Source organism: Eurytemora carolleeae, unplaced genomic scaffold, assembly GCF_000591075.1.
Source record: "Eurytemora carolleeae unplaced genomic scaffold, Eaff_2.0 scaffold180, whole genome shotgun sequence".
Classification (NCBI taxonomy): domain Eukaryota; kingdom Metazoa; phylum Arthropoda; class Copepoda; order Calanoida; family Temoridae; genus Eurytemora; species Eurytemora carolleeae.
The window spans coordinates 119,566-138,071 of NW_019396212.1; the positions used below are offsets into that span (position 1 = coordinate 119,566).

Genomic DNA, 18,506 nt, shown 5'->3' on the forward strand with positions numbered 1-18,506 from the left:
CCCCACCCTTCTGCATGGGCCCCTTTGCCCCCCCTTGTTACGGGCCTTATATTTGTAAATAAAATCTGCAGATTGAAAAATGTCTGCTCTTCCACCAAAGCCTGCACCTAAACCAAGAAATGTAAAAATAATGCGGGTAAGATATAAAATATTACAGCACGAGCCGTTGTGCCGTTAACATTCATGCAATTTTACCACATTAGCTCTCATCAAAGTTTTTGAGCATTATTAAAGATATTTGATGAAGAAAACCATATGTGCAGCTGGAAAACATTAAAGACAGTTTTACAACCTAATTAGACATTTGCAATGATACAGATTACAGACCTTATTTTATATTTATAAAAAATTCAATCTAAATTGTAATTCGATCTTTCCATAGTTGCTGTAACATTTTATCAAGGATTTTATAATTTGTGCTTAATTATAACTAACATATCTAAACAGAGCTGAAAACTTTAGAATGGGATATCCTTAATCCCGATCGGTAAATTAATCTGGAGATTAAAAATGAGAGGAGAACAAGCATTATTTAATCTCCAGATTAAGAAAAAGAGTGGATCAAGCATTAATCCCGATATCCACTATTCAAAAGTTCCCAGCTCAGAAGAGTTAAAATCAGTTTGTTTATATGAAATGTAGATAACAAAATCGATACCAATATTTCAGTTTTTCAGGTTTTGCCACAAAATCAAATTTTCTTATCCCTTTATCTTCGCAACCTGATGGTGTAAACCTTTGACATTTAAAGCTTAGATTATTCATACTTTGAAATATCAACGACATTTGGTTGCAAATATATAGGGATTAAAAAATCAGTGTTTGCCACAAAAACTTCTTTACATTAAATACTGAATTTTTAAATACTTAATTCATGGTTTTATTAATTTATTTCGTTGTTTTCTTTGTCTCTTCTAATTGCTATTTTAGGCTGCATTTGAGTACAAAGCAAGGGAAAATGATGAATTAAGGTCAGTGCACTATAAACAATGAACATTACAAACAGAAAATGCGCTAAACATTTTAGCGGGCTATAAATAAGTCATAAATATTGTTAATAATGGAAAATCAGATATCCAAATCTCCTATATCTGCAACTAAGTAACTATAAAAGAACAGAGCACACACCTCTTCCTTTTTATCTCTGCAACCCGATGGCGTAAACATTTGATTAGCAGAAATCATAATTTAAAAATTGAAATATCAAAGGTTTACATGACCATCTATGCACACTCAACTATAGTAAGCAAGGAAAAGGTAACACTAATGGTACAGCTTTGTTACCTCGTAGTTTATCTAGTTTTAATCGCGAAAAATGAAAGAGGAATAGGCTCACGGCGAAGAATAATCGCTTTTGATCGCTACTAATCTTGCTTCTATCTGTTGCATCTATAAGGAGTTATTTGTTAAAAACGACTTATATACTGAATGAAGAACATAGCGTCCATACAAATTCAGAAAGAGCAATATACGACTCGGAATGTAAAAAAATTAATTAAATTTCAAACAGATCATTCAGGTATTAAAAACAATAGTAATCGATTATTTGTCGACACATTCGTATATAGTTAATATTTTATAATATTATGATAAAAGAGACACTTAGCGGAAAAAGTCGTTTTAAGTGCATTGTATATAAAACAAATAGCTTGTATTAGAAATTAGATTGTATTAGAAAACACGTTTGTTCTTTTTAATAGTTTTTTTTTTAATAGAAGCAGTTATGATTAAAAGAATGTAGAATTTCAAGGAAACTTGAACATTTTATTTAAAATTCAGTGATGGTGATGGACCAAACCTCTGTAGAGTAAAAAAGTAGATGTTAGTTTCACATTTATTGAATTCATTTTCAAAGAACTAATCAGAGTTTGTGTCGAGTAATCAATTCCTGCATATTAAACAATTTGTTGTTTATAATTATGAATTAAAGCTTCAATGCATGAAGAAACAAAATATTCATAATAATTCAGATTTCATACAGAGGAAAAAAACATCGGTTTTTATCAAAGAAGAAAAAAAATCAGTAACCCTATAGTTTTAATCCCAATAAAAGTGTACTGTAATATAAAAGGAGGAACTTATTAATAGGATCTGGTTAAACCTACTATTTCTATTCAAAATTATATATATATATATGAAATTTCGTATAGATTTGACACAGTTTTATATCAATTTCTCGAGACAGGAACATCAGATATAACTTTCATGGGTAGCTTTCAGCCTATACACCGTTTCATTTTTCCTTTAAATTCCCTCTAAGTACCATTTTAAATCGGACATGCCACTCTTCAATTGGTGGTTCACTTGAAATTAGGTGTACAGTCCCTTTAAACAGAAACTAATTAAATTGGACCACCATTCAAATAATGACCTTATCACATTGTACTGCTAAACCACAATTGAAGAAACAGAGGATTAAGAACAGCATAAAAAAAGTTTAGAATATTATTAATATTTATTGTATGGTATAAGCCTAGGAAAGAATGAAAACCTATATCTATGTATTGTTAATTATATTCAATATTAATAATAATAAGAAAAATATTAAAAATATTAGAAATAATAAAAGTAAGAACAAAAAAAAACAATAAACATAATCCTTTAGTTTCAACGAGGGAGATGTACTATATATTTTGAACTCAAATGACCCTGACTGGTGGAGAGCAAGGTGAATATTTGTTTTATCAAACAAAATTATAAATTGATTAATAGCTTATAAAACTAAAAAACGAAAACTTATCAAATTAAATAATTTTCGAATAAATTGCATCAACTATTCACTAAACTAAATCAATTATTAATGAAATGAATTGATTACGTAAAATAATGTTTTTTAGTTAAAAGAAGATGCGTTAAAACGTTAAAATATTGAGACAGAATAAGTTTTTGATAAAAAAACGCTTAAAATAACTTTTCGCTGTCAATTCTGAGTTTATTGAACTCAGTGTTGTTAATACGTATATATCGTAGATTAAAATTAGATATGGGTTACTAGAATTAATGTTTATTGTTAAAATATTATAATTTTCTCTTTAGCTGCTATCATAAGCAATTGTATAGACTTGATTCAACAAAACTTCTTAGCCCAACAAATGCTGTTTTATTTTTCCATATACAGCAAATAAAAATTCTTTTCACAACTTGCTTAAAGGGACTGTACGCGCAAATTCAAGTGACCCTCCATTCAAAGATGGCAACGGGTCCGATTCACGACAATACCCTTTCAACCCTAATCAGATCAAAAATGTGGAAGAATAAGTCGTTTTTCTGACTTAAAAACTGTTGAGATCAGATATTTCTCGATTGCTTCTTATATTAAGCAAGAAATGCGCAAAAACCCTTTAAGCATGAAAGTAAATTGTAATTTTTATAAATGATATGCATATAATATAAACATGTAAATTGTACATATTTTGTGAAAACAAAATTTTAATTAAACTGTAAAATATATTTATATCTATAACCAACATTTATTTCTAGTTCTAATCTAGTGCTTTGATATCTTAATTTTAGTTAATAACCCACATACTTTATAGACCTTGAAATTGCTTTAAACTACATTTGATGAAATGGATGGTGTACGATAAATTTTTAAATCCAAGTTTTTTCTACAAAAGATAATTTTGATTAAATAGTATTTGAAAGAAAGATGAATTAATTAATTTAAATATCTAATAATGTTTATGTTAAGATGTCGAGGTGTAGAAGGACTTGTGCCAAGCAATATGTTAGAAGACGCCACCAATGGCGGAGTTACAAGTCCACTTCATGACGCGGCAATGCGCGGGAACGTGGCAATGGTGGAGGAATGTTTGCTAAACAAGATACCGGCCAATCAACCAGACTGCGCCGGAAATACACCTCTTCATTGGGCTGCCAGGTAATAAAAATTATGCATATATAGAAGAGCGTCAAGATTTTTTGTTTGTTTGCAGAAAATTATCTAAGACGTAAAACATAAAGAGATGTAACAAAAATAAAAAATGTCACATTTGACCCTGCCTCAATTTGAACAAAATTCAAAAATTATGAAACAATGCATGAAACGCCCCAGATGGATATGAACCAATACTTAAACTTAAAGTAGATACTATAAACATCAATGGTTCTTGATCATTAATTTTGGACATTTGTATATTGGGGACACATAGAAACTGTGGGTAACATGTCCAACAATAATTAAACACAGAAAGGAAAGCAAAATGGCATTTTCTTTGACCTGCTCATTTGCTACAATTTATATGTTGAACAAATGACTGTAGGACAGATGATATGGCATCATTTCAATCAACTGTATCATGTTTAAAAGCAGTGGAATAGGAATCCAATATATACAATTCTATTCAAGTTTACAGTAGGCAAACTTAGGATTGATGGATAGACCGATAGATAGATAGAAATAAAGTATAATAAAAGTGGAAAGATAAAGTAAGAGACAGGAAAAAAAGGGGAAGTATAAGGAAAGGGGAAGTATAATGGAAGGGGAAGGATAAGGAAAGGGGAAGGATAAAGAAAAGGGGAAGGATAAGGAAAGGGGAAGCATGAGGAGAGGGAAAATATAATGAAAGGGGAAGGATAAAAAAATGAGGAAGGTTAGAGGAAGGAGAAGTATGAGGAGATTGAAAGGATAATGAAAGGGAAAGGATAAGGAAATGGATAAGGTCAGATGAAGGGGAAGGATGAAAAACGGGGAAGGAAAGGGGAGGGAGTAGAGAAGAGTGATATCGATAAGGGAAGTTTAGGGGAGGTCTGATAAAAGGAAAAGGAATATTTTGGAAGAATACGACTAAACTCCAAGGTTAGAAAATGATAAGAAAGACAAATATAATAAAAAGAAAGAAGTAGTTTGAGGAGGGGGTGGAAGGGGGGAGGGGGTTGGTCAGAAAAGAAAGGTTTAAGAAAGAAAAGATTGAGAGACCGTCCTCCATTATAAAAATGAAAAATTAAATATTTATCAAACTTTGTTCAATAGCAAATTTATAGATATTGGATCAAGATCAGAATAAATTAGAGGACAAGAATTTATATGATTTTCTACAAAAATGTTGAAGAATATTTGTATTTTTATATTAAAAAATCCTACAAAGCATACCCAGGGTAATTATGTTTGAAAACATTATTACGAAAATTCGGACATAAAATATACAGATAAACCTTATATATAGATTCACAACGGTACCCTATTTACTACCGAATGAAAAACACATTAGCATTGAATTGCACTTGCCATTCTGCATTACACAATAACTTATGAAAGTTCCTTATATTATTTTTAGTTACAAGTATCAGGGGTCAGTTGAAATGGTTTATAAAATGTGTAATTGCTTGGTCAAAACTTGCAATTTAAATTGTTTAAAACTAAATATTTCTGCAAATTGCTTGAGACAGTTATATGATCCAGTCAAAATCTTTACAAGCAAGCTGACGGATTTAAAAAGCAAGAAAATATATGAAAATCTTCTAATTTAAGTTAGAAAATTTAACGTTCTTCCATTTAAGTTACGTTTACAATTTTATTTTCAATTTTAAACAAAATTTAAACTTTTAATGTGTGATGGATTTTTATTTCAAAAAATTTGTTTAGTTTTATTTTTGAATTTTTCCATATTGGAGAGACTTAAGTTACTAGACTATAAGGGTGTTTCGTGCCCATATTCTATTTCAACTTTCAGCATCTCTTCGATATAACAAAAATAAATTTTTTTTTGCGGATTTACTATTTTGTTTTTGTGGATTTCCAAATGTTACGAAATATAAAACTTTTTGGCGACAAATTTTTGTAATTCGAAACATCCATTCCCTGCTGCAGGGTCATCTGAGGTCCCAGTCGTGTAGGTAAATTTAAGATTGACAACAAAGTTTGATTTAATCTATTTGTAAATTTAAAATTAACAAAAAGATGAAAGAAGAACACCAAAAGATAATTTTTATTTAATGTATAAATTATTGAATAGAAATATTAACGAAACTTAACATATTTCTAGTTTTGGCTTATGCCCCCCCCCCCCCACCATGGTTTAATTTATTTCGGTTTTATCATGATATATTCCCTATTGTATGAACCCAACTAGATAAGCGTTCTAATTATGCAGATTCACTTTAGTGAAAACGATAAGTTGGTTCAATATTCAGGGATTATAGTTAGTAAGTGTAAAGTAAGAACCAGAATACTATGTAATGGGAAGACGACATTTAAGTAATAATTAAGTTTATGATGTTCCAAACCAACTTGTTTTACAAGAAACTTTTTTAAACTCTTCTTAGGATTAGACTGCACAACTGCTGTGACTCATGTTCAATAAATTTTTGAAGTCATAACTTGAGTGTAAAAGTGTCTTCCAGAGTTTAATGGTTATCATTATTTCATAAAAAAAACTTGTAGAGAATACAGTTTTCAAATCTGTTAAATTATCATATTATTTGGAACCTCATTAAAGGGAGAGACTGGAATGATAGACATGGTAGTTGAACTGAAAGTGCAGTATTGTCGAGAAACACTTTAGGATTCATTTGATACCAATAAGACGTTTTTACGATGTACAATTTTTAAATAAGTCAATTGTAATATTTCGCTAGTTGTTTTACAGCCAGCAACTACCACGTCCAGCAAGTCACTCCCTTTAAAGCCAAAAAAACTTAATGTTTAAAAACAGATACAAAACGATTCCCAACTTCCAACTATATTACGATATATAACACTTAAAAATTTACAATATTTTTTATTGTTTATGAGAAAAAAGTTCCTGCGCTACTGATAGGAGTTCCAATCTTTACTTATTTACCCCCCCCCCCTCGGAAGAGCTTCATACTTAATTTGACATATAGTGCAAGTGTGCTGCTGCATTAAAAAAAATAAATTTTGTTTGTAAAATTTATCTTTGTTACATTTTTAAGTGACTGAGTAAAATTATCTGCGCTGAAGCGGCAAATTTTTTTGTATTTTTCCTCTTTATGGTAATCATGGACAAGGAGATTTTCTGTTTTATGTGTCGATAAAATAGAATAGTCAATCATTTTTCTAATAAATATATTGTTTAGAGGAGGCCATGATGATTGTGTAAGGATCTTAACTTCAGTAGACAAGGAAAACCAAAATTTTGTTAAAAATTTAATTTAACTTTAATTTAAATTTAATTTGATTTAGATTTTTAAAATTTTTAGAGGGCATTTCTACATTACAGTAAAACTTTGTGAAAATATTTTTTAAATCTCCATTAATTTTTAAGATTTTTAAAAAGTCAGAATATTAATCAAATCCAGTAATAAAATACATATTCATGAATCTCCGTAGTTCAGAGTAGATATATCTAACCTAAGCTGGGAAATTTTGTCTTGGATATTCATAATCCCGATCCTTGATCTCGATATCCACTGTGGGCATTTTTAATTTGAGGATCAATTGTAAATCTATTAATTTCAGTTATTCCTCCCCTGATCAAAGTTCCCTTCAAGCCCTTATCAAAGCTCACATCAACCCCTGACATAGTTTGATAACCACAAAAATTCTTTTTTATTAATCTTGGTACTTTTGTTGCTTATATATTCAATTCTTGTATTTTAAAATAAGTTAAACTTATTCATTTTCCTTGAGAAGATGATACAGCCAGGTGATCAAAGAGAAACTCAAATTAAGATATTTTAAGCTACAGCACTCTTACATATTCTATACAAAATATTAGCAAATGTTAGAATTTTAAGGTGTATATTGTCCGCCCTGTATAGAACATAATATACATAACTCTCAACAGTTAGCTTTTATTACACAATGCAAAATCTTCACTCTTTTACAAAAAAAAATTTAAATCGTAGCTGGGAATCAATGATAGATCTCGATCTTTTGCATCTGCAGATTAATTTAATTCTTATGCTATATCCCGCTAAAATTAGATATGGCAAGCTAGTGTGGTTTTTAAAGACCCACAAATTAAAAGTGCCCACAATGGATATCGAAATCGAGCGATCGGGACTTTAAGTATCCAACATGAAAGTTCTTCTGAACGAATTAAAAACTGGTTTAAGAACGCATTTACTTAGTTTTTTTTTTGGCTCGTCTTCTCAACAAAAGCTTTTTTTAGCTTTCTACTTGTCCATTCAAATTTTTCTTTATGACCCTAGTTAATTATTTAGTAATTTTGAAACCTTAAGATTTACAAAGTTGGTTTAATTCTAGATATTGCTAGATGCTAGAAATAGATTAGGTAAAACTTTAGAGGGGTTTACAGGGGGATCCAGAAGGAATGAGACTTTAACTATTTTTTTCGATCTCATCATATGAAAATGAAAATTAGTTATTAGATCAGGTATTTTAGTTCTTCATGATATGTAACCTTGTAAAAATGGAACAAAATTTAATTGTTTTATACAATTTCTGTTGAGATGGGGTGCAACAGTTTTAATTGTATGTGGGTGGGTGTTTAAAAAGGGAAATTGAGATCTCACGGGGGGACGGACCCATAGATGATTTATAATTTACATAATTAATCATCTGATTTATCAATCTATCGATCCTCTAACTTTCTGTTGAACAAAGATTTACTACCGAAGATTGTTGGCAAAGCATGAAACATAATGTATAGTTAGTTCTTTATCAAATAAAAATTTGAAGTTGAGAATAGAAATATCTTTCTTTCTATTGATATAGCTATCTATCTATCTATCTATCTATCTATCTATCTATCTATCTATCTATCTATCTATCTATCTATCTATCTATCTATCTATTTATATATCTACGTAGATATAAATCTGTTAAATGTACAATTGATGAGTTTTCCAATATTCCATATATATATATATTCTGTGTTTATTCCAAACATACACAGTGCATGCACAATTTAGATTTATACCATTTTATATATTTTTTCTTTTTATTTTGTATTTCCATTTTTTTCCTGTTGAGATAGGAATTTTCATATCAGGTTAACATATTGTCCTTTCAATAAAAATCTGTTTTTTTTCGAGAGCGGGATCCAACATTTTTTGTTTTGTTTTACAGTTAACTTATTCTTTTCTTTCCTTTATAAGTACTAGTAACCAATTTTTCCATTGAACTTTTATTTGCCATGTTTACGGACAAATTTTCATTTCCATTAACCAATTTTTAGATTTCCATTAACCAATTTTTAGACATATCTATTTTTCAGATGAAACACCGCTTACTCTGGCTGCTGCACATGGCCATTCCTCAGTTGTGGAGGTAAAATATATATTTTTTACTAAAAAAAAAGTTTTTTTTTAAAGAGACAAAAGACGTATTTTTAAGTAACTTCCAGAAATAAAGTGGCATGTCTGATTCACAACGGTACCCTTTAAACCTGATTTGTATATATTCATACTTTTTAAGCAATTTAGTTATTATGAAACAACCAGTGTACTTTAGCATGGAGTGTAAGTACACCGTTACGATCAAGTCGTCCTCCGCTTCTGCTATTTAGTATCTACGTCAAACAAAGGTTTTGAGGGTACTGTTGTGAATTAGACATACCACTCTATAAATGGGAGCTCAATTAAAAATTACGTCTACAGTACCTTCAGTATTTAAATTTTTCAACGAAACAAATAGACAGCTTTCGATTGTAGAACAGTAGATTTTATTACAAATATATGATATTGTAGAACAGTATGATTTTTTACAGATATATGATATTGTAGAACAGTAGATTTTATTACAAATATATGATATTGTAGAACAGTATGATTTTTTACAGATATATGATATTGTAGAACAGTATGATTTTATTACAAATATATGATATTTTTGTTGAAATTTTACTTATTAAGTAAAATTGTCCATGTACACTGCAAAACTGCTACGTCCCATGTTCATTAGACTTTTTATATATTTTTCTAGCTTGTTAAAAATAAATATAACCAACGATGTAAGTACAACGACATTGTGTTTTGGTTTTATTGGTGTTAATACGCGGCACACTGCACATCTTCCTATTGTTCCTCTCTAGTAATACTAATTAATAAAAATTGTAATATTGTTCCTAATTTCATGCATATGAGTATAACTAGTTATTTCTTTTTGTTCTTAACTTGCTTAATGTTCCTAATATCATTGGCATATTCAGGAATTTGTCCAAGGGGGGGGGGCTTAAATTTTTTTATCTTTCCAGAGGGGGGGCTCAGCACCCGTTGGGGCCTGAAAACCCCCTGAAATCAATAGATTTCACTGGTCCAGGGGGGGGGGGCTTAGCCCCAATAGCCCCTCCCCCCTCAATACGCCTCTGCCTAATACTAATCCTATTCCTAACACTTTGTCCGACCCTAGACCCTAAATTCCTGTCCTAATCCTTTATTTTTGTTCCTATTTCTTAAACAATCTTTTTATTGTTGCTTTGTTATTTGTTCGTTCTTAATGTATGTATGAAACTCCTAGTTTTTTTAATGTTCCTAGCTGGCTCTTGGTTCAATAGTCAATGTTTTTGTTATAGTTTCCATTTTATAGTTTTTGTTACTCAATCCTCGTTTAATGTTCCTAATCCAGTACTTTTTTTGTTCCTAACTCACCCAACATTCGTGTTATTGTATTGTTCCTTTTTTATGAACCTGTTCCTAGTTCTTTCTTTTTTGACCTTGTTGTTCCTAAAATCCTAAGTTGCATTTGTTTAGCTGACCTGTCGGCTTTGATCCTTTTCTCAAGAACGATATTTCTTCCGGTCTATGATGTGATATACCAAGTTGTTTGTGTTTGGTTCCTGAGTCTTAACCAAACGTACAGAGGGGCAACTAGCAATTTTGCCCAACCGGCCGCCCCCCCCCCTCTCTAGTTGCGCCTCCCCAAACGTACCTGTTCTGGTTTTTGTTAATGTTCCTTGTATCTGATGTTCTCTATTTAAATGTTAGTTTACTCAATGTTACTCTTCTTGCTTCTTTTTATTTACATGTCAAAGTAACATAAAAAAGTATGGTAATCAAGAAAAGAGATTTTTAAATATTTCTTTACATATATAGCTACATTTAAATATTTCTTTACATATATAGCTACATTTAAATATTTTTTTACATATATAGCTACATTTACATATTTTTTTACATATATAGCTACATTTAAATATTTCTTTACATATATAGCTACATTTAAATATTTCTTTACATATATAGCTACATTTAAATATTTTTTTACATATATAGCTACATTTACATATTTTTTTACATATATAGCTACATTTAAATATTTCTTTACATATATAGCTACATTTAAATATTTCTTTACATATATAGCTACATTTAAATATTTCTTTACATATATAGCTACATTTAAATATTTTTTTCCTGGTGAAGATGCTAAGTTTTTTAGTCATTAGTTTTGACTCTTTCTGAGTCTTTTAAGTTCGCATTTGGCGCGACTTTTTGTTCCTAAATCAGGATTTTTTTGGTACCGAAATTAATCTAGCACCCACCTCACTTAAATCCTGTATCCACCTCTGTTTGATATCATAACTTGAGTAGTCCTCCTACTCCACAGTTTTCTGATTCTCACTGTATAATATCAATATTCAAAAAAATATATTTCTTTACAATAGATGATGGTAATTGGTTAAGAGGCTCTTTAAACCAATAAGTTTCAATATCAAAGGAATCCAATTACATTGTTCCCCCACTTTAATAATGAAACCAGAGTAATATATCAGAGAATAGTGAGAGATTAGAGAGGAACTAGAGTAATGGATCATATATATATATCAGGGTAGGGTAGGAACCAGAGTAATAGCGTAGATATATATCAGGGTAGGGTAGGAACCAGAGTAATAGCGTAGATATATATTAGGGTAGGGTAGGGTAGGAGATGAGAGTAATATATATCAGGGTAGGGTAGGAACCAGAGTAGGGATCAGATATATATCAGGGTAGGGTAGGAACCAGAGTAAGGGATCAAATATATATCAGGGTAGGGTAGGAACCAGAGTAATAGCGTAGATATATATCAGGGTAGGGTAGGGTAGGAGATGAGAGTAATATATGTCAGGGTAGGGTAGGAACCAGAGTAGGGATCAGATATATATCAGGGTAGGGTAGGAACCAGAGCAATGGATTAGATATATATATCAAGGTAGGGTAGGAACTAGAGCAATGGATCAGATATATATCAAGGTAGTGTAGGAACAAGAGTAATGTATCAGATATATATCAAGGTAGGGTAGGAACCAGAGCAATGGGTCAGATATATATCAAGGTAGGGTAGGAACTAGAGCAATGGATCAGATATATATCAGGGTAGGGTAGGAGATCAGAGTAATGGATCAGAGTAATGGATCAGATATATATCAGAGTAGGGTAGGAACCAGAGTAATGGATCAGATATATATCAGGGTAGGGTAGGAACCAGAGTAATGGATCAGATATATATCAGGGTAGGGTAGGAACCAGAGTAGGGATCATCTATATATCAGGGTAGGGTTCGAACCAGAGTAATGGATCAGATATATGTCAGGGTATAGGGAAGGAACCAGAGTAATGGATCAAATATACATACAGATATACCGAAGAGTTTGATAGATATTTCTATTTATATGATATTTAAGATGTTGGTGAATGCTGGATCCAATCCTGGTCTTGTCAACAGGAAACTAACCTAAAATATATTCAATGAAAGGGACTGCAAACGTATTTTCAAGTGAAGCTTTCCATTCACAGATTTCTCCGGTTCACAACGATACCCTTTACACCTTTGCTGTATCAATAATGAGGAAGATTTTGTAGTTCCGCGCAGACGTAGCTTGGAAATTGTTTACTTCAGAAAATGTCCTCCAGTCCATCTATTATTTTAAAAGAGAAATCAGAATTAATAATATTTATTTTCAAGGTTAAAACCAAGGATATCACAAATCACAACATTAGTTCTTGAACTAAGATTGCTTTAAGAGAGTGTGGTTATGAATTGGACATTCCAATCTGAAAATGGAGGGCATTGGACATTCCAATTTAATAATGGAGGGTATTGGACATTCCAATTTGAAAATGGAGAGAATTGGGCATTCCAATCTGAAAATGGAGGGCATTGGACATTACAATCTGAAAATGGAGGGCATTGGACATTCCAATCTGAAAATGGTGGGTCCCACATAATTACGTCTTCAGTCCCTTTAACGACTTGAATGTGATATTTTAAAGTTTGGAAGGATCTCCTCCAATAGAATACCAAAAGTGTTCCTTCTAGAGATTCCTAAGATTTGTTTAAATAGTTCTTGATAACACTTGTTATGCTTTCAAATCTTTTTTTCGCTTAGGTGAGAGTAATGAATGAGGGGGGGAGGAGGGGGGTTAAGAGAAATACCAAATAGTTAAACCCATTTTCTTCATAAACTGTTAATCAGAAATTTAAAAAAAACTGTGGTTCTTGTAACTTGTAAGTAAACTTTTATATTGATAACAGTTTTTGCATCTTTTGCAAAAATAATTCCCATAAATCTTTTCCGGAGAATAGGCTTGAAAGACATGAAAGGCTTGCATTAGTGCCATTCCAAGTCTTGCCAAAAAATACAATATGTGTTCAGTGCTAAATATGGTTTCAAAACTCAGGGATGTATATTTATAAAAATGCTCAAGTGCGTTAGGGAAGAAGGGGGGAGGGGATATTTTTGGTTAGACTAAAAGGAGAATTAAAACTTACTTTTTGGACTTACTTGTAAACCTTAAATATTTTACTAAACAGAACACGGAAACCGTTCCAAATTCTTAAAGGGAGTGACCGGCAATGTATGAACTGAAAATGAAGTATTGCAGAGCAATATAAAACGTTTTTACGGTGCATATTTGTTCAGCAAGAGCGCAAATTCAATCTTTAAAATCCTCATAGTCATAGATTGTCCATCTTGGAGGGATAATTTTGAGAATCGGTTTTTTTAAATTATTCTATCACGACCACTAAAAATGTAACAAATATGGTAAACTAATAAGTTGATTAGGAACAGATTGAGAAAATAAATTAACTCTTATCCTCTAAAATAATTAATCTTATAACTCAGTTGTTAGTATCTGCAATGTCACATTGTTCACAAACATTTTCCTGCAATTTTTATTGAAAAGACGACATTTTAAGAATTTGAAGAAATCTGCAAACAAATGTTTAAAGAATAAAAAATTCAATATAATGATGAAAAGGAAATAATTCATTCTAACATTGATTTATTGACAAATTTTTATCGAGAAATATGTTCCTAAACATCCAATTAGTTTACTTTAGAATTTTTGAATAATTTAAAAAAAAACGATTCTCAAATATCATCTCTCCAGAATGGCCATTGAAGGATTGTAAAAATTGAATTTGCACTTTTGCTGAATAAATATGGACCGTAAAAACGTCTGACAGGGTCAAATGAATCCTGAAAAATTTCTTTACAAAACTGCGTTCTCAGGTCAACTCCCACACATTGCCGGTTTCTCCCTTTCAAAAAACTTTCTTTTTTCCTGAATGTTTTGAAATAAAGTTGATTGATTTGAGACCATTTAGAGTCGACACTTTATTTCTTTCATTTTTTGAATTTTATCATGGTTGGTTTACCTCAAGAGATGGGAAAAGTGCTGAGGAACTTGCTGTAGACCCTCAGGTTCAAGTACTTCTCAGGTAGGTTCCTAGTATACTCAGGTTCAAGTACTTCTCAGGTAGGTTCCTAGTATACTCAGGTTCAAGTACTTCTCAGGTAGGTTCCTAGTATACTCAGGTTCAAGTACTTCTCAGGTAGGTACCTGTTATACTCAGGTTCAAGGACTTCTCAGATAAGTACCTAATATACACAGATTCAAGTACTTCTCAGGTAAGTACCTAGTATACTCAGGTTCAAGTACTTATCAGGAAGGTACCTAGTAAACTCAGGTTCAAGTACTTCTCAGGTAGGTACCTGGTATACTCAGGTTTAAGTACTTATCAGGTAGGTACCTGGTAAACTCAGAGTCAAGTGCTTCTCAGGTAGGTACCTGGTATACTCAGATGCAAGTACTTCTCAGGTAGGTACCTAGTGTACTCAGATTAAAGTAATTCTCAGGTAGGTACCTGGTATACTCAGATTCAAGTACTACTATTGTTTTTTATGTTTGTTGTTTATTTTTACACCATCTCCTTGAATTGAGGATGTTTTCGTTTAAAAAGAAATTAATTGGATCTTGTTTTCATTAAATTAGAAAATGTTCTTGCTAGAAACTTAGGACATGTTTATGTTGGAGAACCTTTTTTGTTTTTTAATGGAGTTACCTCGTCTCGTATGGTGTTTCAATGTTTTTTTTTTTAACGGGAAGGGGAGATGAGCCATCTGTATGAAAAATTACAGCATAAATTGTGTTAAACATGTTTGTTATGTGATTACTTTTTTGTCGTAAAAAATCATGATAAAAGTTTCGGAAGGACCACAAATTTACCATTCCAGCAGTTTATAAGATACTAAGAATGGGTTGATTTTTTCACTTAAATAAGTATTTATTGAACAAAATACTATGGTTTAAATAAGTTTGATTAGGATTTTTCAATTACATATATATATATTCTATCGTATTTAACCCGTACTACATATATTGTCAATAAATACTTATATGTATATATATATATATTGATAATATATGTAGTAGGGGTTATATAAGAGAGAGTAGGATTTGTACAATATGGTCTCTTACTAATTCTATAAAACAGATGTCCGCGGGGGGATAAATAACAAGAAAATGATAAATCAAATGAAAATATATAGAAATGAAAATATATAGAAATAAATGATGATGGGAACTTTTATTTGGACGGAAAAGCTATGCTTGTTTTTTACAGCGCTACTGAGCTACTGAGCTACTGAGCTACTGAGCTACTGAGCTACTGACCTAAAAGTTAACTTACGAAATTTATTTCCTTATTAGTGAGCCATGGATCTACTTTGTAGAGATGCCAGGCCTTGGCCCTTTGTAAAACCTTTCCAGCCTTTTTTATATTCTGTAGTAATAACGATGAATACAGAAACTCAAAACATCAGGGATGAAGTACACGCTGATACAGGTTTTAAGGGGGAACAGAGCCTTCAATAGACTTTAAATCAAATACCATAAACTGGTTTTTCACCCTTCTCAAAATGGAAACTGGATTATGGGGTATGCAGCTATAATTGAATGAGCAAAACAGGACAGCCAGGAAACAAGAAGATTGGAAACATGAGTATCTGCATTCTGCATTAAATACATGTATCAATTAATTTGTTTCAAAAAAAAATTATAAATAAATAAATTGATAAAGTTAAAAATATTCTGTAGCCATAAATATCGACGGTAGTTTATTTATTTGATATTGAAGTTATTTTAAAACTTTAAATAGTTTTCGCGTCTTATCATCATAGTGTATAACCCCCCCCTCTCCCTTTTTTGTTCGACACATATTTGATATTTGCATCTAGTCAAAGTTTGAATTATGAATGGTACAATCAAATTGCAAAGATATAGAAAATTAGAAATGTTGACAGTGTTGAGTTTCTGTGTTAATCACATAATGAGTACATTTAATAGTCTAAAGTATATTTTTGTTGAAAAAACTAAAATAAAAAAATTAAAAAGTATTTTCTGATTTTCTCTCAATGTTTCATTACGTGACTTTTGGCTTAAGGTTTGCAATTGGTTGTTTATATTGGAAGGATTACCTTGCTTTTTTATTGGATTAGATTTCTGTTTCATTAAGATTTTTTATTGGATTAGATTTCTGCAGCAAAACATTTTGTGATATTCAAAGGAATTGAGTCTTCGCCACAAACCCGCAGTTTCTAATCCCGATATCTTTGCAACCTGATAGTGGAAACCTTTGATATTTCAAACTTAGATTATTTGATATAACATAATTCATAGTTTGGACTATGAATTTGAGGTATCCGACATTGGGTTGCAAATATATAGGGATTGTAAAATCAGAGTTTGCGGCAAAGATTCAATTCAGGGGAGGTGGATCTGAGCTACCTCTCCGTGTGTATTAGGCTGAGTGTACACTTAGTATAGTTGACTGATAAAGTATGTTAAGAGATTATGGCCTAATGATACAGTACAAACATCAAATATGCAGTACGCTTTCGGAGTACAATTGTATCACGGGCAGCCGTAGTACATTTGAATTTCCGAGCCGGGTCAACCTTTCCAGTCCCAGTTTGTACTGTACCTATCTCTATGGACAGGACTAGCCGCGCGGTGCAACAAGGTTGACGCGGTCAGACTTTATGCTTCATATAGGTTGAATTTACTAAAGGGGCAGAGGTGCTTGGTAAAGGGAGGTTTTGTATCTTTTACTCAGTTTTCTCAAAACCGTTTATTAACAATGAAATATTGCTCTGTAAAAGACGATAATATACGTCTTCCTGTGAATATGGAATCCTGCACACGATACAGGGGAAGTGGATTTTAATAGTTACATGGAAAACAAATTCTCAATATAAATATTTTCAGAAATCACCAACGATTACTGTAATATACAGATTGACCTTTGGTAGTGAATTAAATGGCCTGTACAATTAGTAAAGAATTAGCGTACATCATCACTCTATATACTATAACCTCGCTGATAAAATTCTATTGTCTATTAAGTAAAAAGAATATTATTCCACAGAACCGTTTAACGTCTTTATAGATTGAGGAATCATTACCAGATTAAGTTCCGGTGACATTTTTTGTTATTAATTTTTGTTTTTGTTGCAGGAGATTAAAAGGTAGCCAGGCGGCCCCCGGATACAATATAGAGGACTACCAGGGGAGTGAAGACGAAGATTAAATTTTCCAGGGTTGCCGGTTGAGGAGATGAAATTTCACTCTGCACTAAAACCTTATTATTCTAAGGTCATTGTATTGTACTGCAGATTTACGGTAGTACAATACAACGCTTAATTCAGGATAATTTTAGTATTATGTGTGTTCTCTCAATCATTCAACCCTCCTCTTACCCCTTCCTATAACCGGCTACCCCCTCTCTTTCTACCTCCCTCCCTACCCCCTTCTACCCCCTTCCTAACCCCTTCCTACCCCCTCTACTTCCCTCTCTTTCTACCTTCCTCCCGCAGGCGCGTCGTGGAGGTTTAGCCTCGGGGGGTGCACTTTTGGCGTACGTAAGCGTGCCGAAAACTTTTTTTGTGCACCCCCCTAATGGTTGATGTGCTTAAAAAGCCGGTATTAAAAAAAATAAAGTTTAAAATCTATATTAATCTACCTGAAGGCTGACTATTATGTCATCTGACCATAATTATAAGATTTAGGTACAAGAAAGAATTTGAGAAATAATCAAAAAATGGACAAATTGTGACATTGTCGATTAATAAGAAAAGTAAAAAAAATCTGAATATATATGTAAGTTTACTGTGTATTAAAATTAGAGCCTGCCTCTGGCTCTAGGGGGGGGGGGCCTAGGGGGCACAGGGTTACCGTCCCCCCCCTCCACTACGCTCCTGCCCTCCCGGCCTCCATCCCTATCAATCTTCAGAAATATTCCTTTATTTCATTACAGAGTGACCCATTTATAGGGTTCCCTTTATTCATTTTCATTTGTTACCTTTTATCAAGGG

General features: G+C 31.9%; 1 protein-coding gene across 1 annotated transcript; it reads left to right on the forward strand.

Moving 5' to 3' along the window:
• The first annotated feature begins 34 nt into the window (after window positions 1–34).
• LOC111698288 (osteoclast-stimulating factor 1) lies at window positions 35–17,845 on the forward strand. The gene is made up of 10 exons (XM_023468579.1): window positions 35–136; window positions 931–971; window positions 2,606–2,668; window positions 3,692–3,880; window positions 7,039–7,084; window positions 8,171–8,198; window positions 9,144–9,196; window positions 12,531–12,571; window positions 14,516–14,572; window positions 17,650–17,845. The coding sequence occupies exons 1-10, from the start codon at window positions 80–82 to the stop codon at window positions 17,720–17,722; spliced, it is 648 nt and encodes a 215-aa protein (XP_023324347.1). The 5' UTR covers window positions 35–79; the 3' UTR covers window positions 17,723–17,845.
• The last annotated feature ends 661 nt before the right edge of the window (window positions 17,846–18,506 follow it).